Below are 24027 nucleotides of genomic sequence, written 5' to 3'. Positions count from 1 at the left end.
AACTGTCATTTACTGTTCGATATATGGGGAGTGTACAACTGTCATTTGCTGTTCGATGTACGTAGAATATATAACTCTGTCATTTACTGTGTGATATATAAAGAGTATACAAGGCTTTCATTTAGTTTGATATGCGGGAAGTATACATCTATCATTTACTGTTCACTTGTATGAGGAGAGTACAACTCCGTCATTTAATGTTTAATATATGGGGAGTATACAACTATAATTTGCTCTTTGATATTAATTTAATTAATAATTAATACAACTCTAATTTGCTGTTTGATATATGGGGTGTATTTTATGCTACTATTTACTGTTTGATAAACGGAGCATAAAGCTCGTCATTCACTGTTTAATACACAGGGAATATACATCACGTAGAAACATAGAACATAGAAGCACAGAAAACATACTGCACAATACAGGCCCTTTAGCCTACAAAGCTGTGCCAAACATGTCCCTACCTTACAACTACCTAGGCTTTACCCATAGCCCTCTAATTTTCTAAGCTCCATGTAGCCATCCAGGAGTCTCTTAAAAGACCCTATTGTTTCCGCCTCCACCGCTGCCCGCAGCAGCCCATTCCACACACTCACCACTCTCTGCATTTAAAAAAAAACTTACCCCTGACATCTCCTCTGTACCAACTTCCAAGCACCTTAAAACTATGCCCTTTCATGCTAGCCATTTCACCCTGGGGGGGAAAAAGCCTTTGACTATCCATACAGTCAATGCCTCTCATTATCTTGTACACCTCTATCAGGTCACCTCTCATCCTCCGTCGCTCCAAGGAGAAAAGGCCGAGTTCACTCAACCTATTCGCATAAGGCATGCTCCCAATCCAGGCAACATCCTTGTAAATCTCCTCTGCACCCTTTCAAGTGGGGTCTGACCAGGGTCCTATATATCTTCAACATTATCTCTTAAACTCAATCCCACCATTGATGAAAACCAATGCACTGTATGCCTGTTTAACCACAGAGTCAACCTGCGCAGCAGCTTTGAGCCTCCTATGGAGTTGCACCTCAATCCCTCTGATTCTCCACACTGCCAAGAGTTTTACCACTAATACTATATTCTGCCATCGTATTTGACCTATCAAAATGAACCACCCCACACTTATCTGAGTTGAACTCCATCTGCCACTTCTCAGCCCAGTTTTGCATCCTATCAATGTCCCATTGTAACCTCTGACAGCCCTCCACACTATCCACAGCACCACCAACCTTTGTGTCATCAACAGATTTACTGACCCATCCCTCTACTTCCTCATCCAGATCATTTATAAAAATCACGAAGAGTAGGGGTCCCAGAACAGATCCCTGAGTCACTCCACTGGTCACCGACCTCCATGCAGAATATGACCTGTCTACAATCACTCTTTGCTTTCTTTGGGCAAGCCAGTTCTGGATCCACAAAGCAATGTCCCCTTGGATCCCATGCCTCCTTACTTTCTCAATAAGCTTTGCATGGTGTACCTCATCAAATGACTTGCTAAAATCCATATACACTGCATCTCTGGCTCTATCTTCATCAATGTGCTTAGTTGCATCTTCAAAAAATTCAATCAGGCTCGTAAGGCACGACCTGCCTTCGACAAAGCCATGCTGACTATTCCTAATCATACCTCTCCAAATGTTCATAAATCCTGCCTCTCAGGATCTTCTCCATTAGCTTACCAACCACTTAAGTAAGACTCACTGCCTATAATATCCTGGGCTACCCCTACTCCCTTTCTTGAATAAAGGAACAACATCCGCAACCCTCCAATCCTCCGGAACCTCTCCCATCCCCATTGATGATGCAAACAAAGATCATTGTCAGAGGCTCAGCAATTTCCTCCCTCGCTTCCCACAATAGCTTGGGGTAGATCCCGTCTGGTCCCGGTGACTTATCCAACTTGATGCTTTCCAAAAGCTCCAGCACATCCTCTTCCTTAATATCCACATGAAGTCATCCCTACAATCGCCAAGATCCTTTTCCGTAGTGAATACTGAAGCAACATACTCATCAAGTACCTCTGTTATCTCCTCCAGTTCCATACACACTTTTCTACTGTCACACTTGATTGGTCCTATTCTCTCATGTCTTATCCTCTTGCTCTTCACATACTTGTAGAATGCCTTGGGGTTTTCCTTAATCCTGTCCGCCAAGGCCTTCTCATAGCCCCTTCCGGTTCTCCTAATTTCCTTCTTAAGCTCCTTCCTGCTAGCCTTATAATCTTCTATATTCCTATCATTACCTAGTTTTTTGAACCTTTCATAAGCTCTTTTCTTCTTGACTAGATTTACAACAGCCTTTGTGCATCATTGATCGTGTGTCCTACCATCCTTTCGATGTCTCATTGGAACATACCTAGTCAGAACCCCACAGAAATATCCCCTGAACATTTGCCACATTTCTTCTGTACTTTACAGGTCATTATACATTGTTCGATATTTGGGGCGTATATAACTCATTTACTGTTCGATATACAAGAAGTATACCTCTGTAATATACTGTTTGATATAGGGGACATATGCATAGTTCATTTATTGTTCAATATATAGCAAGCATACAAATGTCATTAATTGTCCGATTTACAGGGGAGTGTGCAACTCTGTCATTTACTGTTCAATATACAGGGGAGTATACAACTGTCATTTACTGTTTAATATAGAGGGAGTATACAACTGTCATTTACTGTTTAATATAGAGGGAGTATACAACTCTGTCATTTACTGTTTAATATAGAGGGAGTATACAACTCTGTCATTTACTGTTCAATATACAGGGGAGTATACAACTGTCATTTACTGTTTAATATAGAGGGAGTATACAACTCTGTCATTTACTGTTTAATATAGAGGGAGTATACAACTGTCATTTACTGTTTAATATAGAGGGAGTATACAACTGTCATTTACTGTTTAATATAGAGGGAGTATACAACTCTGTCATTTACTGTTTAATATAGAGGGAGTATACAACTCTGTCATTTACTGTTTAATATAGAGGGAGTATACAACTGTCATTTACTGTTTAATATAGAGGGAGTATACAACTCTGTCATTTACTGTTCAATATACAGGGGAGTATACAACTGTCATTTACTGTTTAATATAGAGGGAGTATACAACTCTGTCATTTACTGTTCAATATACAGGGGAGTATACAACTGTCATTTACTGTTTAATATAGAGGGAGTATACAACTCTGTCATTTACTGTTCAATACACGGCGAATATACAATGCTATCATTTACTGTTCAATGTACAGGGAGTGTACAACTCTGTCATTTACTGTTTGATTTACAGGGGAGTATACAATTCATTCATTTACTTTTCAATATACAGGGAGTGTATAACTATCATTTACTGTTCGATATATGTAGAATTTACAACGCTGTTATTTACTCTGCTATATATGGGGAGAATTGAACACTTTTATTTACTGTTCAATATACGAAGAGTATAATAGCTGGTTCTTTGCTTACGAAGATCAGGAGGGAAGAAGAAAAAAATATTTCTTCCCTGCTGTGCCACTAGTTTATAGTGAGGATCAGTGTGCATGTTCTGATTCCACTCTTCAGGCCGGGGACGTACCACAATGGCACAGTGAGCTGCAATGACTGCAACAACTGCAAGATTGTAGGAAGAATATTGGAGTTTTCCTCCTCCTCGGCAGACTGTAAGGGAAGGTTAATGAGTCCAATCTATCCTGGTTTGGAATCGGATGTATCCTTCTCCTAGGCTAACCAAGGCTGATAAGCCCAGTCTGCCCGCCCTGTTATACCGCTGGACACTCAGTCACACTATGACGTAGCAAACTCAGTAAGAACAGGGACGCCATGTGAAGGCATTGCTATGGACTCAGTAGTGTAGGAGAGGCCATGTGTGAGTGATCTCCTGCATGGCAAGCCAAACATTGGTCCTGCAGCAATCACTACATCTGGAAAGGAGAGGCACCTTCCTTTAGTGAGCAGGACGTTCACCCAAGACTCACTTGTAGACAGAGAGTATACAATGCTGTTATTTATTGGTCAATATATGGTGAGTAGTCAACTCTGTCATTAACTGTTTAATACAGGGGGAGTGTACAAATCTGTCATTTCCTGTTTAATATAGGAGGAGTATTCAAATCTGTCCTTTACTGTTTAATAGAGGGGGAGTATACAAATCTGTGATTTACTGTTTAATATAGGGGGAGTATTCAAATCTGTTATTTACCTATCCCGGAGTCTTTTGAAAGACCCTATCATATCCAAAGAGGCGTATACAACTGTTATTTACTATTTGATATACAGCAAGTATACAAATCCGTCATTTACTGTTAAATATAAATGTATATAAATGTATAAAACTCTGTCATATACTGTTTAGTATATGGGGAGTAGAGAATTAGGATATTTACTGTTCGATACACAGGGGTATACAACTGGTTTTAACTGATTGATATACTGGAGGTGTAGAACTCTATAATTTACCACTAGATGTACAGGGATTTGGTGACCCTGTCACTTATAGTCTCATATACAGGGTAGTATACAACTCTGTCATTTCCTTTGATATTCAGGGGGTATACAAGGGTGTCATTTACAGTTTGCTTTTCAGAGACTTTACAACTGAGTCATTTAGTGTTCAATACACATAGAATGTACACTGCTGTTATTTACAGTTCAACATACTGGGGGGTATAGAACTGTTGTTTACTGTTCAATATACAGGGAGTATACAGCTCTGTCATTTAATGTTTGATATACAGGGAGTATACAACTCTGTCATTTAATGTTTGATATGCTAGGGCTACTGGAGAGAGTTTAAACTAGAATTATTGGGGGGGTGGGAACTGAACTGAAGAGACTGGGGAAGAGGAGGTTAGCTCACAAATAGAGAAAGCCTGTAGACAGTGTGAGAGGGAGGACAACAGGTGATAGAGAAGGGACGCACTCAGACTGAAGGTTTGAAATGTGTCTATTTTAACGCAAGGAGTATTGTGAACAAAGCGTATGAGCTTAGAGCGTGGATCAGTACTTGGAGATATGATGTGGTGGCCATTACAGAGACTTGGATGGCTCAGAGACAGCATTGCTTACTTCAAATGCTGGGTTTTAGATGTTTCAGAAAGGACAGGGAGGAAGGCAAAAGAGGTGGGGCGTGGCACTGTTGATCAGAGATAGTGTCACGGCTGCAGAAAGGGGGATGCCATGGAGGGATTACGGAGTCTCTGTAGGTGGAGGTTAGGAACAGGAAAGGGGTCAATTACTTTACTGGGTGTTTTTTATATATAGAGGCCACCCAATAGTAACAGGGATATCAAGGAACAGATAAGGAAACAGATCCTGGAAAAGTGTAATAATAACAGAGTTGTCGGGAGATTTTAATTTTAATTTCTCAAATATCGATTGGCATCTCCCTAGAGCAAGGGGTTTAAATGAGGTGGAGTTCGTTAGGTGTGTTCAGGAAGGTTTCTTGACACAACATGTAGATAAGCCTACAAGAGGAGAGGCTGTACTTGATTTGGTATTGGGAAATGAACCTGGTCAGGTGTCAGATCTCTCAGTGGGAGAGCTTTTGGAGATAGTGATCATAATTCTATCTCCTTTACAATAGTATTGGAGAGAGATAGGAACAGAAAAGTTAGAAAAGTGTTTAATTGGAGTAAGGGGAATTATGAGGCTATCAGGCAGGAAATTGGAGGCTTAAATTGGAAACTGATGTTCTCAGGAAAAGTACGGAAGAAATGTTGCAAATATTCAGGGGATATTTGTGTAGAGTTCTGTATAGGTACATTCTGTACAGATGCTGAACCGTGTCTATGCCCACCTGGACAAGCCGGCGAGCATTGTGAGGATCATGCTTTTTTGACTTCTCCAGTGCGTTCAACACCATCTGCCCTGCTCTGCTGGGTGAGAAGCTGACAGTGATGCAGGTGGATGCTTCCCTGGTGTCATGGATTATTGATTACTTGACTGGCAGATCATAGTATGTGCGCTTGCAACACCGTGTGTCAGACAGAGTGGTCAGCAGCACTGGGGCTCCACAGGGGACTGTCCTGTCTCCCTTTCTCTTCACCATCTACACCTTGGACTTCAAGTACTGCACAGAGTCTTGCCATCTTCAGAAGTTTTCTGATGACTCAGCCATAGTTCGATGCATCAGCAAGGGAGATGAGGCTGAGTACAGGGCAACGGTGGGAAATTTTGTCACATGGTGCGAGCAGAATCATCTGCAGCTTAATGTGAAAAAGACTAAGGAGCTGGTGGTGGACCTGAGGAGGGCTAAGGCACCGGTGACCCCTGTTTCCATCCAAGGGATCAGTGTGGACATGGTGGAGGATTACAAATACCTGGGGATACGAATTGACAATAAACTGGACTGGTCAAAGAACACTGAGGCTGTCTACAAGAAGGGTCAGAGATGTCTCTATTTCCTGAGGAGACTGAGGTCCTTTAACATCTGCCGGACAATGCTGAGGATGTTCTATGAGGCTGTGGTGGCCAGTGTTATCATGTTTGCTGTTGTGTGCTGGGGCAGCAGGCTGAGGGTAGCAGACACCAACAGAATTAACAAACTCATTCGTAAGGCCAGTGATGTTGTGGGGGTGGAACTGGACTCTCTGACGGTGGTGTCTGAAAAGAGGATGCTGTCCAAGTTGCATGCCATCTTGGACAATGACTCCCATCCACTCCATAATGTACTGGTTAGGCACAGGAGTACATTCAGCCAAAGACTCATTCCACCGAGATATAACATTGAGCGTCATAGGAAGTCATTCCTGCCTGTGGCCATCAAACTTTACAACTCCTCCCTCGGAGTGTCAGACACCCTGAGCCAATAGGCTGGTCCTGGACTTATTTCCACTTGGCATGATTAACTTATTATTATTTAATTATTTATGGTTTTATATTGCTATATTTCTGCATTATTCTTGGTTGGTGCGGCTGTAATGAAACCCAATTTCCCCTCGGGATCAATGAAGTATGTCTGTCTGTCTGTTCCAATGAGACAGGTAAGTTATGGTAGGGTACAGGAACCGTGGTGCACAAAGGGTGTAATAAATCTAGTCAAGAAGAAAAGAAAAGCTTACAAAAGAGAGCTAGGTAATGTTAGAGATCTAGAAGATTATAAGGCTAATAGGAAGGACCTTAAGAAGGAAATTAGGAGAGCCAGAAGGGGCCATGAGAAGGCCCTGCCGGCAAAATTAAGGAAAATCCCAAGGCATTCGACAAGTATGTGAAGAGCAAGAGGATAGGACATGAAAGAATAGGACCAATCAAGTGTGACAGTGGAAAAGTGCGTATGGAACTGGAGGAAATAGCACAGGTACTTAATGAATACTTTACTTCAGTATTCACTATGGAAAAGGATCTTGGTGATTGTAGTGATGACTTGCAGCAGACTGAAAAGCTTGAGCATGTAGATATTAAGAAAGAGGATGTGCTGGAGCTTTCGGAAAGCATCAAGTTGGATAAGTCACCAGGACAGGACGAAATGTACCCCAGGCTACTGTGGGAGGCAAGGGAGGAGATTGCTGAGCCTCTGGTGATGATCTTTGCGTGATCAATGGGGTTGGGAGAGGTTCCAGAGGATTGGCAGATTACGGATGTTGATCCTTTATTCAAGAAAGGGAGTAGAGATAGCCCAGGAAATTATAGACCAGTGAGTCTTACCTCACTGGTTGGTAAGTTGATGGAGAAGATCCTGAGAGGCAGGATTTATGAACATTTGGAGAGGTATAATATGATTAGGAGTAGTCAGCATGGCCCTGTCAAGGGCAGGTCATGCTTTACGAGCTTGATTGAACTTTCTGAGGATGTGACTAAACACATTGATGAAGGAAGAGCAGTAGATGTAGTGTATATGGATTTCAGCAAGGCATTTGATAAGGTACCCCATGCAAGGCTTATTGAAAAAGTAAAGATGCATGGGATCCAAGGGGACATTGCTTTGTGGATCCAGAACTGGCTTGCCCACAGAAGGCAAAGAGTGGTTGTAGATGGGTCATATTCTGCATGGAGGTCAGTCACCAGTGGTGTGCCTCAAGGATCTGTTCTGGGACCTTTACTCTTCGTGATTTTTATAAATAACCTGGATGAGGAAGTGGAGGGATGGGTTAGTAAATTTGCTGATGACACAAAGGTTGGGGGTGTCGTGGATAGTGTGGAGGGCTGTCAGAGGTTACAGCGGGACATTGATAGGATGCAAAACTGGCCAGATGGAGTTCAACCCAGGTAAGTGTGAAGTGGTTCATTTTGGTAGGTCAAATATGATGACAGAATAGTAATAATGGTAAAACCTTGGCAGTGTGGAGGATCAGCGGGATCTTGGGGTCCGAGTCCATAGGACGCTCAAAGCAGCTGTGCAGGTTGACTGTGGTTAAGAAGGCGTATGGTGTATTGGCCTTCATCAATCGGGGAATTGAATTTAGGAGCCAAGAGGTAATGTTGCATCTATATAGAACCCTGATCAGACCCCACTAGGAGTACTGTGCTCAGTTCTGATCACCTATCTACAGGAAGGATGTGGAAGCCATAGAAAGGCTGCAGAGGCGACTTACAAGGATGTTGCCTGAATTGGGGAGCATGCCTTATGAGAATAGGTTGAGTGACCTTGGCCTTTTCTCCTTGGAGCGACGAAGGATGAGAGGTGACCTGATAGAGGTGTATAAGATGATGAGAGGCATTGATCATGTGGATTTTTCCCAGGGCTGAAATGGTTGCCACAAGAGGACACAGGTTTAAAGTGCTGGGGAGTAGGTACAAAGGAGATGTCAGCAGTATGTTTTTTACTCAGAGAGTGGTGAGCGCTTGGAATGGGCTGCCGGCAATGGTGGTGGAGGTGGATAAGATAGGGTTTTTAAGAGGCTTTTAGATAGGTACATGGAGCTTAGTAAAATAGAGAGCTATAGGTAAGCCTGGTAATTTCTAAGGTAGAGACATGTTAAGCACAACTTTGTGGGCTGAAGGGCCTGTATTGTGCTGTAGGTTCTCTATCTTTCTAATATGCGGGGAGTTTACAACTAGGTAATTTACTGTTTGATATACAGAGGCATGTACAACTGTCGAATATACTGTTTGATATACAACTCTGTTCTTTACTAATCGATGTAAAGAATGTATACAAAGCTCTTATTTACTGTTCGATAGACAGAAAGTTCACAGCTCAGTTATTTAGTGCTCCATATAAGACCATAAGAGATAGGAGCAGAATTTGGTGATTTGGCCCATCAAGTCTGCTCTGCCATTCAGTCATGGCTGATCCTTTTTCCCCTCAGCAGCTTCTCTCCCCAGCCTTCTCCCTTTAGCTTTTGATGCTGTGTCCAATCAAGAACTTACCCTGCTCTGTCTTAAATACACCCAATGACCTGCCTGTGATGATAAATTTGACAAATTCACCAACCTCTGGCTAAAATATTTTTTCCCCATCTCAATTTGAAATGGACACCCCTCTATCCTGAGGCTGTGCCCTTTTGTCCTAGACTCCCCCACCATGGGAAACATCCTTTCCAGATATACCCTGTCTAGGTCTTTCAGCATTTGAAAGGTTTCAATGAAATCCCCTCTCACCCTTCTAACTTCTAGTGAGTACAGACCCAGAGCCATCAAACGTTCCTCGTATGATAATCCTTTCGTTCCCAGAATCATCCTTGTATACAAGAACAGAGATGTGACCCCTCCCCAATACCAGCACATCTTTTCTTGGATGAGAAGGCTTCACCAGTGCCTTATAAAGCCTCATCATCACATCCCTGCTCTTGTATTTCAGATTTCTTGAAATGAATGCTAAGATTGCATTTGCCTTCCTCACCACCAAATCTACCTGCAAGTTAACCTTTAGGGTGTTCTACACAAGGACTCCCAAGTCCCTTTGTATCTTAGATTTTTGGATTTTCTCCCTGTTTAGAAAATAGCCTGCACATTTATTTCTACTACCAAAGTGCATGACCATACATTTTCCAACATTTTATTTCATTTGCCACTTTCTTGCCCATTCTCCTAATCTGTCTAAGTCCTTTGGCAGCCTGTTTCCTCAACACTACCTGCCCCTCCACCAATCTTCCTATTATCTGCAAAGCTGGCAACAAAGTCATCTATTCCATCATATAATCATTGATATACAACATAAAAAGAAGCGGTACCAACACTGACCCCTGCGGAACACCACTAGTCACCAGCAGCCAAACAGAAAAGGATCCTTTTATTCCCACTCTCTGCCTCCTACCAATCAGCCAATGCTCTAACCATGTTAGTAACTTTCCTTTAATACCATGGGCTCCTAACTTGGTAAGCAGCCTCATGTGTGGCACTTTGTCAAAGGCCTTCTGAAAATCCAAATATACAACATCAATTACATCCCCTTTATCTATCCTACTTGTAATCTCCTCAAAAAATTCCAACAGGTTCGTCAGGTAGGATTTTCCCTGAAGGAAACCATGCTGATTTTGTTCCATCTTGTCTTGTGTCTCCAAGTACTCCATAATGTCATCCACTGAGGTCAGGCTAACTGGTCTATAATATCCTTTTTGCTGCCTTCCTCCTTTGTTAAAGAATGGAGTGACATTTGAAATTTTCTATTCCTCTGGCACCTTACCAGAGTCCAAAGATTTTTGAAAGATCATTACTAATGCCTCCGCAATCTCTACCACTACCTCTTTCAGAATCCTAGAGAGAAGTTCTTCTAGTCCAAGTGTCTTATGTACCCTTAGGCCTTTCAGCTTTTTGAGCATCTTCTCCCTTGTAATAGTAACTGCACTCACTTCTCTTCACTCACACCTTTGAACATCAGGCACACTGCTAGTGTCTTCCACAGTGAATGATGACGCAAAATACTCATTTCATCCATCTGTCGTCTCCTTGGCTTCCGTTATTAATTCTCCGGCCTCATTTTCGACCGGTCCTATATCCATTTTCATCGCTCTTTTATTTTGTATATACTTTTTAAAAAAACTTTTACTATCCATTTTGATATTGTTTGCTAGCTTGCTTTCATATTTCATCTTTTCCCTTCTAATGATTCTTTTACTTCCCTCTCCGTAGGGTTTTAAAAGGTTCCCAATCCTCTGTCTTCCCACTAATTTTTGCTTTGTTGTATGCCCTCTCTTTTGGTTTTACATTAGCTTTGATTTTCCTTGTTAGCCATGATTGTACTATTTTGCTATTTGAGTATTACTCCATTTCTGGAATACATGTATCCTGCACCTTCCTCATTTTTCCCAGAAATTCTTTTCATTACTGCTCTGCTGTCATCCCTGTCAGCATTCCTTCCAATTTTCTTTGGCCAACTCCTCTCTCATACCACTGTAATTTCTTTTACTCCACTGAAATATTGCTACATCAGACTTTTCTTTCTCCCTATCAAACTTCAAGTTGAACTCAATCAATATGTGATCACTGTCTCCTAAGGGTTCTTTTACCCTTAGCTTAAGCTCCCTAACACCCAATCCAGTACAGCTGACCCCTAGTAGGCTCAATGACAATCTGCTCTAAAAGGTGATCTTACAGGCATTCAACAAACTCCCTCTCTTGAGATCCATTACCAACCTGATTTTCCCAATTGATCTGCATGTTAAAATCTCCCATGACTATCATAACATTGCTCTTTCACTCGCCCTTTCTATTTCCTGTTAAAACCCGTGGTCCACCTCCCAGCCCCTGTTGGGAGGCCTGTATATAACTGCTCTCAACGTCCTTTTACCCTTGTAGTTTCTTAACTCAACCCACAAGGATTCAACATTTTCCGATCCTATGTCACATCTTTCTACTGATATGATGCCATTCTTTATCTGCAGAGCCACACCTCCCCCTCTGTCTGCCTTCCTATCCCTCCGATACAATGTGTAGCCTTGGGCATTCAGCTCCCAACTTCAAACATCCTTCAGCCACAATTCAGTGATGGCCACAACATCATACACAACAATTTGTAATAGTGCCACAAAATCACCCACCTTAATTCTCATACTCCGTGCATTGAGATATAACACTTTGAGAACTTCATTTACTACCCTTTTTGATTCTACATCCCTAATGCACTGATACTCACCCTGTTCAGTCCCTGAACAACAAGCTGTGCAAACTGAGAGCCAAAATCTCCTACCAGTGGGATACAAAGGAATGTAATGTATTGTGCTTCGTGGAGACCTGGCTGATGGTGGAGATGTCATCGAGCCCGCTGGGTTCTCCCTGTTCCAGGCAGACAGGTCTAAAAACCTCTCTGGGAAGAGTAAAGGTCGGGTATGCTTCATGGTCAATAATTGTTAGTGCAACCTCAAGAATGTGCATGCCCTCAAATCCTTTTGTTCCCTGGATCTGGAGTATCTTGTGCTTCTGTGTAGACCCTTCTGGCTGCCTCAAGAGTTCACGGCTGTTATTATCACAGCTGTGTATATTCCGCTGCATGGCTCTCAAGGAGCTGTACAAGACCATCAGCACACTGGAGACTGCTTCCATCATCGCCAGAGACTTCAATCAAGCATCACTGACTCTACACGCAGCTCATGGCAAGGTCTGCACACCATCGCAGACTTCAAAGCTAAGTGCAGTGGTGCTGCCAACATCGCAGCCTCTCTCCCAGATGAGCTAAATCTTTTTTATGCTCGATTTGATGTTGCCAACACTGAGCCCTTGAGGAGAGCCGCTAAAGTGACCTGCACCTTGGTCATTTCTGAGGCTGAAGTACGCAGGTGTTTCCAACCAATGGACAGTTGCAAGGCTGTGGGACCGGACGGCATTCCTGGGTGGATACTCAGGATGTGTGCGGCACAACTGGGAGATGTGTTTACAGACATTTTTAATCTCTGCCCCTCCCAGTACAGAGTGCCCTCCTGCTTCAAAACATCCACCATTGTCCCTGTACCTAAAAAGACCAAGGTAACATGCCTGAACGACTGGCGTCCTGTCACACTCACCTCAATAATAAGCAAATGCTTTGAGAGGCTGGTCAAGGATTACATCTGCAGCTTGTTACCACCCACACTGGATGTCCTACAGTTCACCTACCGACACAACCAATCAAAAGATGATGAAATAGGCACAGCTCTACACACCATCCTTACACATCTGGAGAAGTAGGACGCTTATGTGAGAAGCTGTTCTTGGACGACAGATCAGCATTCAACACCATAATCCCCTCCAGGCTCGACAAGAAGCTCAGAGACCTCGGCCTTCACCCTGCCTTGTGTAGCTGGATCCTGGACTTCCTGTCAGATCGCTGGCAGGTGGTAAGAGTGGGCTCCCTCACCTCTGCCTCGCTGACCCTCAACACAGGTTGTGTCCTAAGCCCCCTCCTTTACTCTCTGTATATAAGCAACATCTTATATTCAGTCTGGGTAGCCTCTGTCTGATGGCATGACCATCAATCTTTTGAGCTTCCAGTAATTTCCCTCCTATCCCCCCTCCATCACTATTCCTCATTCTTGTTTTCTTCTCACACCATATCTCCTTACCAGCCCAACACCTCTTTTGGGGCTCTGTCCTCTCCTATCGGTCCTCCTTCTCCTGCCCTTTATCTCTTTCACCTATCAGCTTCTCAGCTCTTTACTTCAACCCCACTCCCTTTCCCAGTTTCACCAATTAGCTGCCACCTTGTACTTCTTCCTCCACTCCCCCACCCTCTTGTTGACTTCTGTCCTTCCTCTCCAGCCCCGATGAAGGGTCTTGACCTGAAACAATTACTGTTTATTCTTTTCCATAGATGCTGCCTGACTTGCTGAGTTCCTCCAGCATTTTGTGTCACTTTGGATCTGCAGCATCTGCAGATTTTTCTCCTGTTTGTAACAATCACCCTTTGATCAGTTAATAGCAAAAAATAATCTCTTTGTGCCTTGCTTAAACTGCAGAGGAATACAGTATATTCAGCTCTCATTCACTGCTTTATACTGTATAGTGGCCTGTTAGACACGTCATAAATATACTGGGGTGATTCATACAGTATTGTGTTCATTCATTCATGGAACAGGCAGGATTCTAAATCCTACTGAAACTGAGTAGAGTTTTAAAATGCACACTGCCACACCCCCCCCCCCCCCACCCAACAACACATTGTTGAATATACACTGGGGTGTTTCAAACCTATTGATGTCTGTGTTTTAAATGGATAATTGTTTCAGGTCCACATGCTGTATCAGAACCACTCACTCTGGGTTATCTTTGCTGTGGGAAATATGAAGCTAATGATTCACACTCTAACGCCCAAAGGCAAATGCTAATGACCATTGTGCTTTGCAGTTTCTAATCTCACAGTGTGTACAAACCATCATCACACCTCACACAGTGAGGATTACATTCAGTGATCACCTCACTGTGTAATGTTTACTGTGAAAAGTAAGTAACACCTTGCAATCAGTGTTTTGGATTCTGTAATGTAATTTACTGTTTAAAGAAGAACATTGAAATTTAAAGTAAATTTACGTATGTGTCAGGATCTCATCATGCATGGTCCAGTGGCATTATACTGTTTTCTTTTTAACTTCTGTCAGAAATGCACCTTATTATTTGTTAATTTATTTGAAGTAATATTACTTTTGTGTAATGTGTGTGAGTTACATGTATGGCATTGTTCAGCTTGATCTCAAGAAACATGGTTTCATTTGGTGGTATACTTGTCTATATTTGAATGACAATAAATACAACTTGAATTGAAACATGAAAGACTGAAAGGATTAACATGCACACGGAGTCATACAGCACTGATCTTCCCTTCCCTTCACCCTGTTACATCACTCTGCTCTCTGCCTCCTCCTCCATATAGAACGAGGTCAACATCTCCTCCAGCTCCTCAGTAATCTCCACTTCTCTTCCGTCACTCCTCCCTTGCTGACACTCCCAGCTCTTGGCCCTGAATGGTCCCTCCAGCTGCCATGTATTTGTACACCCTCCAGTGGAGGCATGGGGAGGCTCTGCCACACCGAAAAACCAAACACACACTGGGTGACCATCAAACAGAACACCTCCACTAAATCCTCCGACCACAGCTTGATGCGGCTCTCCTGTTCCACACAATTAATATTCAGTTGGTCCTACCTACATCTCCCCTGACCCATGGCTTGTTTCTGTACCTGACCCATTCCTCTGTCTGCCTGGATTGCATTTCAGTTCAATGTACTCTGAATTCTGTTTCCTTTCTATGACTTGATGTACTCAAAGTTCAAAGTAAACTTATATTCAAAGTACCTGTCACCAATATAACCCTGAGTTTCATTTTCTGTGCCATTCACAGTAAAGTAGATAGATGGATAGATCATTGATCCCAAAGGAAATTAAGGTGAGTCAGTAGCATTACAAGTGCACAGATATACAAATCTACAAATATTAGAAGAGAAGATAGAATAAAAAATAAGTTACCTCAAACAGTCTAACAGGACAGGTCATCACTCCCCCAGCTATAGATTGACTCATTATGGAGCCTAATGGCCGAGGGTAAGAATGACCTCATATATCGCTCTTTGGAGCAGCACAGTTGTCTTAGTCTATTACTAAAAAGTGCTCCTCTGTTCAGCCAAGGTGGCATGCAGAGAGTGAGGAACATTGTCCAGAATTTCCATAGGGTCCTTTGTTCTACCATAGCCTCCAGTGTGTCCAGTTTGACTCCTATAACATCCTTTCTAATCAGTTTATTGAGCCAGTGGGCATCACCCATGTTGATGCCATTGTCCCAGCACACCACCGCATGGAAGATGGTTCTGGTGACAACAGACTGGTAGAACATGTGAAGGTGGGGTCTATATACTCCAAAGGACCTAAGTCTCCTCAGGAAGTAGAAATGGCTCTGGCCCTTCTTATACACAGCATGTCTTGGTGCTCCACTCAAGTCTGTCATCCAGGTGCACCCCCAGTGTACTTGTAGGTCCTCATCACATCCACATCCTCACCATCAATAGTAACAGTGCAGGCTTGGTCTTCCTAAAGTCCATCACCATCTCCTTTGTCTTACTGATGTTGAGCTGCAGATGATTCAGCTTGCACCATTTAACAGAGTCCTACACCAGGGCCCTGTATTCATCCTCCCATCCTCCTTTTAATGCTGAGTCATCAGAGAATTTCTGCAGATGACATGACTCAGTGTTGTATCTAAACTCCGAGGGATACAGGGTAAACAGGAAGGGAGCCGGTACAGTCCCCTGTGGAGCTCCGATGCTGCTTATAGCCATGTCTGATACACAGCTCTGAAGCTGCATAAACTGTGGTCGCCAGTCAGGGAGTCGGTTATCCAGGATACAATGGAATTGCCAAGAAACACAATAAAAAATACATAAATACAAAGAAACACAATAGAATCAATGAAAAACCACACCCAAGACAAACATCCAAATTCCAAAGACAGCAACTGCAAATACAAAAACAAGAATAAATAAATATATATTGAGAATATATTCCGGAGGCCCAATCAGTGGCAGTATAGAGCACTGCGAAGTAAATAAAAGTACAGAAGGGATAAGCGGTGTGGCCGTTAGACTCCTCAATTCCCAGAGTCGAGTCTGACACCAACTCTGACACACAAACATACACTCACAGACATATACACACACGCACACACACACAGACACGCACACACACACACAAACATGCACACTCACAGACACACACACACTCACAGGCACACACGCACACACATAGACATGCGCGCACACACACAGACACCACTCCACTCCCTTTGCAATTTTTGCTCATTTCTTTCTGAAGTCTAATGTAGTTTTGTGTTGTTTCATGTAGCACCATGGTCCCGGAGGAACGTTGTGTTCGTTTTTACTGTGTACTGTACCAGCAGTTATGGTTAAAATGACAATAAAAGCGACTTGACTTGACATTGTCGGGAATAGGCCAGCGGTGAGAGTGGGAGTGCCAAGCTTTGACTCAAGAAGCTTCAACGAGAGGAAACTGAGGCTGAATAAACAGGTTAGAGGATTTGGTCTTGGTTGCCCATTGTGCAATGCAGGAAGGATGGCAGATGTGGCAGTGGAACGGATGTGGGAATTCATGGAACCTGATGGTCTCCCTGATGACTATACCTGCGGGATGGGCAGCCAACTCCAGCTCATGGAACACTGTATTAAGGAGCTGGAGCTGGATTTGGATGATCTTAGGATCATCCAGGAAGCAGAGAAATTGATAGATGCAAGTTTTGAGAGGTGTTTACACCCAGAGTGCAGAATTCGGGGAGTAGATGGGTGAAAGCTGATAGAGGTAAAGGTAAAAAGGAGTCAGCAACAGATTTACCTCTTTTGATTCTGCTGAGGGGAGATGACAGCAGCCAAACCAAATGCACTGTGGTCAGCTTTGAGCCTCAGAAGGGAAGGGTGAAGTCAGGTGGAGCAATAATCCTAGTGGAATTGATAGTTAGAGAGAGAGGTAGGAGATTCTGCAGCAGCAAAAGAGACACTGGGATAGTGTCAGGATAGGATACCACAACAGGGACGGTGTTCCCCTTGTCCTCACCTATCACCCCACCAGCCCGACCTGCTGAGTTCATCCAACTTGTTTGTATGTGTTTATTTGATCGCAGCATCTGCAGTGTACTTTGTGTTTACCAGGATAGTGTGTTGCCTCCCAGGTGCCAGGGTCCAGAATGTCTCTGACCGGTTGCAGAATATTCTTGAGGGGGATGAGCAGACGGAGGTCATGGTACATGTTGGTACCAAAGACCTAGGCAGGAGAGGGGTAGAGGTCCTGCACATGACTCCATTGTTATTCAGGTCCTACTTCCCTCTCATTGCAACCCTCGGCCTTCTCTTAAAACCTTGCAGCACTTTTAACCTTTTCTACTTCTGGTGGAAGGTCAATTATTTTTCTCCTTCTCTTCATCATGGGCTGAAGGGCCTGTACTGTGTTGCGCTGTTCTAGATGCTGTCTGGCCTGATGAGTCTTTCCAGCTTCTTCATTTCACGAGGCTCAACATGCATGTACGATGTTCAATCACAACAGGAATGTATATGGCAGCTTACACAAGTTCAGGAACCCCAGCACAGTCTGCAGCCAAAAGGCTCCTTAGGTAATGGGGGAGGTGGGAAGAGAGGAGGGAGGGGAAGTATCAGCAATTGGGAGGAAGAGAGGTTGGGGTCGGCAATCGGGAGGGAGAGGTTGGGGTCAGCGAGAGGGATGGGAGGGGTGGAGACAGAACTTGAGGTGGAGGATGGAGGTGGTCAGATAGGACACCGGCCCGAGATGTAACACAGGGTGTTCCCAGACATTGCATAACCCAATGAGAATTTCCAACCTTCCCAATATTTCTTCTGGATGGGTGGGGCGGTCAATTGGCCTAAGTGATGGACAGAGGGTAGGAAGCTTGATGCCAGCTCTGTTAGCACTGATCAGAGGCCACACAGCTGGACAAAATGAACCAGTGGGGTCTAGTGCTTGTGGGTAAATCCCAGTGAATTGCAGTGTAGACCAGTGTCAGCCAATAAATCCCACCATGATTTAGTGAAGACCACTAATTTCCACTATAGTCCAGTGTGGCCTAATGAAGTCCCGAATAGTCCTGTCATCCGACTCTTGTCAAAAGTGGTCCAGTGAAGTCTAGTGTTGTCTAGAGCACAAAGCAAATGGAAGTGCGCTCAGGTATATTTTAGAGGAGTCCTGTGTATTCTAGCACAGTCCAGTGGATTGTACTGATGTCCAGTGCTGACTCGCTGAGGAATGTCTTCAAAGCCAAGGAGCAGAAGGTAAGTCTAAGACAAATGAACGAAACAATGAAGAAGATCCAGTGAGATAGCAGGAAGGTAACAGTGAATGCAGTGAGCTAAAGGTGACATAAGAATGACAGTAACACAGTGAGATAGGAGTGACTGTAACTGTGAATCCAGTGAGGTAGGAGTGACTGTCACTCGGTGAGAGAGGGATGACTGCCACTTGGTGAGAGAGGAGTGACTGTCACTTGCTGAGAGAGGAGTGGCTGTAACTCGGTGAGATAGGAGTGACTGTAACACAGGGAGAGTGGAGTGAGTGTAACTGTCTTCACAATCTGTCTTCACTAGGGAAGACACAAGCAATCTCCCAGATGTATGGATGGGCCAAGGACATAGGGTAACAGAGGAAATGAAATGGATTGACATTAGGAAGGAAACGGTGATGAGTAGACTGATGGGACTGAAGGCTGACAAATCCCCAGATCCAGATGGTCTGCATCATAGGGTACTAAAGGAGGTGGCTCTGGAAATTGCGGATGCATTGGTAATCATTTTCCAATGTTCCTTAGATTCAGGATCAGTTCCTGAGGATTGGAGAATGGCTAATGTTATCCCACTTTTTAAGAAAGGAGGGAGGGAGAAAACAGAGAACTATCATCCTGTCAGCCTAACATCAGTAGTGGGGAAGATGCTAGAGTCCATTATTAAAGATGAAATAGTGGCATATCTAGATAGCAGTGATAGGATTGGGCCGAGCCAGCATGGATTTACCAAGGGAAAATCATGCTTGACTAATCTATTGGAGTTTTTCGAGGATGTAACCAGGAAGTTAGACAAGGGAGATCCAGTGGATGTAGTGTACCTCGATTTTCAGAAGGCATTTGATAAGGTCCCACATAGGAGATTGATGGGTAAAATCAGAGCTCATGGCATTGGAGGGAAGATATTGACATGGATAGAAAACTGGTTGGCAGATAGAAAGCAAAGGGTAGCGGTGAACTGGTGTTTCTCGGAATGGCAGGTGGTGACTAGTGGGGTGCCACAGGGCTCAGTATTGGGACCACAGCTGTTTACCATTTACATCAACAATTTAGATGAAGGCATTGAGAATAACATCAGCAAGTTCGCTGATGATACTAAGCTGGGTGGCAGTGTGACATGTGATGAGGATGTTAGGAGAATTCAGGGTGACTTAGGTAGGCTGGGTGAGTGGGCAGATACTTGGCAGATGACGTTTAATGTGAATAAGTGTGAGGTTATCCACTTTGGGAGTAAGAACAGGAAGGCAGATTATTATCTGAACGGTGTAGAGTTAGGTAAGGGAGAAATACAAAGAGATCTAGGAGTCCTTGTTCATAGAAATACAAAGAGATCTAGGAGTCCTTGTTCATCAGTCACTGAAGGTGAATGAGCAAGTGCAGCAGGCAGTGAAGAAGGCTAATGGAATGTTGGCCTTTATTACAAAGGGAATTGAGTACAAGAGCAAGGAAATCCTTTTGCATTTGTACAGAGCCCTGGTGAGACCACACCTGGAGTATTGTGTACAGTTTTGGTCTCCAGGGTTAAGGAAGGACATCCTGGCTGTAGAGGAAGTGCAGTGTAGTTTCACAAGGTTAATTCCTGGGATGTCCGGACTGTCTTACGCAGAGAGGTTAGAGAGACTGGGCTTGTACACGCTGGAATTAAGGAGATTGAGAGGGGATCTGATTGCAACATATAAGATTATTAAGGGATTGAACAAGATAGAGGCAGGAAATATGTTCCAGATGCTGGGAGACTCCAGTACCAGAGGGCATGATTTAAGAATAAGGGGTAGGTCATTTAGGACAGAGTTAAGGAAAAACTTCTTCTCCCAGAGAGTTGTGGGGGTCTGGAATGCACTGCCTCAGAAGGCAGTGGAGGCCAATTCTCTGGATGCTTTCAAGAAGGAGCTAGATAGGTATCTTATGGATAGGGGAATCAAGGGATATGGGGACAAGGCAGGAACCGGGTATTGATAGTAGATGATCAGCCATGATCTCAGAATGGCGGTGCAGGCTCGAAGGGCCGAATGGTCTACTTCTGCACCTATTGTCTGTTGTCTATTGTCTATTGTAACTCTGTGAGACAGGAGTGTCTAACACAGGGAGAGTGGAGTGAGTGTAACTCTGTGAGAGAGGAGTGACTGTAACTCAGTGAGATAGGAGTGACTACCTCAGTGAAAGAGGAGTGTCTAATACAGGGAGAGTGAAGTGAGTGTAACTCTGTGAGAGCGGAGTGACTGTAACTCACTGAGAGAGGAATGATTGTAACTCAGTGAGGGAGGAGTGACTGTAACACAGGGAGAGTGGAGTGAGTGTAACTCTGTGAGAGCGGAGTGACTCTAACTCATTGAGAGAGGAGTGACTAACTCATTGAGAGAGGAGTGACTGTAACTCAGTGAAAGAGGAGTGTCTAACACAGGGAGAGTGAAGTGAGTGTAACTCTGTGAGAGCGGAGTGACTCTAACTCATTGAGAGAGGAGTGATTGTAACTCATTGAGAGAGTACTGGCTGTAATGCAGTGAATACAAATTAATCTTTTTGGAATCCTACCATGTCCCTTTGCTCCTTGGATTTTTGAATTTTCTCTCCATTTGGAATATAGACACTACTTTTGCTGTGTTCTGCAAATTTGCATTAGTACAAGTCATACAGTTCTCTTGGTGATTGTTCATCATTTCTGATGATGACAGGAAACCTGTGTGGTTAAAATTGAAAGGGACTGTGTTTAAAGAGTCAGATCCATTCTTTCGATCTTGGAAGTCTGGGTCCAGTGGTACAAGTAGTCATCACAACTGGGGTTACAGTGGATGACTATGACTGCTTACAGTTCTCTGACTTGATATTAAAAGCTCTCAATGGTCTGGGATCAGAGTACACCACAGAATTGCTTTCATTTTATAATCCTGCTCGAGTTCTCAGCTCTTCATCCACAAACCTCCTAAATTTAAACAATCTCCCTGAAAAGATGATTGTCAGGTCAGCTTTTCTGAACTGTGGAATTCAATACCTGAAACAATAAGGGGTGCAGACTCAGTTGGCACTTTTAAACACCAGCTCAAAACCTATTTATTTAACCTTGCTTTTAACTAACATCTTTCTGTCTTTTGTCTTCATGTTTATTTTTATTTTTATTTTATTTTCATGTTTGTATTTTTATCTCATTGTAAATCATTTTGAACTACATCATCTGTATGAAAAGTGCTCTATAAATAAGTTACTATTTTTTAATTTATTTTTTCTCAGCTCAAGCTGGTAAAATCTAAGATACGGGCATAGCCAAGCACACTCATTTCTCAATTGCTGGGAAATTTTGATCTATTCTAGTGATGTTTCTGGAGATTTACATAAATTTTGCTGTGTAGGCCTAATTGTTTAATGCTATTGTGTAGTGATTTTGGGATGATACTAGTTGTTGAAATTACCATTGGTACAATGTATACCCTGTTCATGTTCCATAGTCTTTCAATTTCCATTTTTAATTCAGTATATTTCTGTTGTTTTTCACTTATTTCTTTAGCTAAAGGGGGTGAATTTGTGGAGTTTGCTGCCACATGCAGCTGTGGAGACCAGGTTGCTGGGTATATTTAAGGCAAAGATTGATAGGTTCTTGATTGAACATAGCATCAAAGGTTACGCGGAGAAGGCTGGGAACTAGGGACGAGGAGATAGAATAAAAGATCAGCCATGATTGAATGACAGAGCAGACTCGATGGGCCAAATGGCCTAATTCTGTTCCTATATCTTATGGTCTTATTGATTTCTGTAGATTATGTATGTTTGGAATGAGTATATCTAATAAGTAACTTGTTCTTTCTTGTTTATCCTGTACTATTATATACATATGGTTATTATGGATTATCCTATCTGTAATAATGGATTGGTTGTAACATACTTTATCAAACACTAAAACTGGATCAGGTTTGTATTTATAGTAAGCTATGGTTCATTTTCTGGGTTTGTTTTTTCAAGCAAGATTTTGGTGAATGACGTTTGTCACAGATTGAGTTAAACTGTGGCAGGATCCTGTAATGTGTTGGATTGTTTCTGCTTTCTCTTGGTATTTTCTGCATTTATCATCTTGAATTTGTAGGTCTTTTATTATGTATTGCTGATTATTTCTTATGTCTTGCACCACCTGTTCTTGTACTGCCACAAAGAGCTTCTTCTTCCCCCTTCTGACCTAGGTAGTGTTAATCTAAGCGTATTCAAGTGTACAAAGTGTTTACATTTGTCATTTCAGTTCTTATTTTTCTTTGCAAATTTTCCAGATCAGATTAAGACCAAGTTATAATGCCAAAAGAATATTTTAATATAGGTACAGCAAAAGTATTGCCTTTGTTATATTTTTACTGTTGAACTCTGTTTGGCAGATTTTCATAAGCTTTGAAGTAAATTCTGTTGAAGGTTTTCTCTTTATTACACTATGATCTATTTTCTTTGCTTGTTGACATCCCAAACTCTTATACGTTTCATATTCATCCAGCATGCTGCTCTGTTTTAAATTCTACCAGCTCTATTGCACCTTTCTTGATGTTTAATGTTCTGCACATAAGACCATGAGACATAGAAGTGGAATTAGGCCAATTGGTTCATTGAGTCTGCACTGCCATTCAATCATAGCTGATTCTTTTTACCTCTTCTTAGCCCCACTACCCGGCCTTCTCCTATGATGCCATATCCAATCAAGAACCAATAAAACTGGGCCTTAAGTACACACAGTGACCTGGTCTCCACGGATGCCTATAGTAATAAATTCCACTAATTCACCACACTCAGGTGAAAGAAATTTCTCCACTGTATCCTGAGGCTGTGCCCTCTTGTCCTAGGTTCTCCCACCATGGGAAACATCCTTTCCACGGCTACTCTGTCTAGGCTTTTCAACATTTGAAAGGTTTCAATGAGATCCATTCTCAACCTTCAAAATTCTAGTGAGTACAGACTACGCAGCCATCAAACATTCATCATATTTTTGAGGATGTGTCTAAACACGTTGATAAAGGTAGAGCAGTAGATGTAATGTACAGTATATGGATTTCAGTAAGGCATTTTATAAGGTACCCATACAAGGCTTATTGAGAAAGTAAGGAGGCATGTTGGGGATGTTGTGGATAGTGTGGAGGGCTGTCAGAGGTTACAGCAGGACATTGATAGGATGCAAAAAAATGGGCTGAGAAGTGGCAGATGGAGTTCAACCCAGATGTGTGAGGTAGATCATTTTGGTAGGTAGGTCAAATATGATGGCAGAATACAGTATTAATGGTAAGATTCTTGGCAGTGTGGAGGATCAAAGGGAACCTGGGGTCTGAGTCCATTGGCCTTCATCAACTGTGGGATTGAGTTCAAGAGCCAAGAGGTAATGTTACAGCTATATAGGACCCTGGTCAGACCCCACTTGGATAAC

At 42.9% G+C, this 24027-nt stretch overlaps 1 protein-coding gene across 4 annotated transcripts in view; it reads left to right on the top strand.

Moving 5' to 3' along the window:
* The window catches only part of LOC140739096 (glutamate receptor 1-like), a 643907-nt gene that overhangs the window by 117675 nt on the left and 502205 nt on the right, over positions 1-24027 (top strand). Inside the window, exon 12 of one of the 4 annotated variants that reach the window (XM_073067048.1) lies at positions 12316-13980. The exons of the other annotated variants lie outside the window; for them this stretch is intronic. Within the exon in view, the coding sequence (XP_072923149.1) occupies positions 12316-13051 (736 nt within the window). The 3' untranslated portion in view covers positions 13052-13980. Of the gene's footprint in view, positions 1-12315; positions 13981-24027 lie in introns of those variants that run through there. 4 annotated transcript variants of the gene reach the window in all.

This window comes from Hemitrygon akajei, chromosome 15 (genome assembly GCF_048418815.1).
Source record: "Hemitrygon akajei chromosome 15, sHemAka1.3, whole genome shotgun sequence".
In the NCBI taxonomy this organism is placed as follows: Eukaryota; Metazoa; Chordata; class Chondrichthyes; order Myliobatiformes; family Dasyatidae; genus Hemitrygon; species Hemitrygon akajei.
The sequence above is the reverse complement of the archived record's forward strand: the minus strand, read 5'-3'. Positions and strand labels throughout refer to the sequence as shown.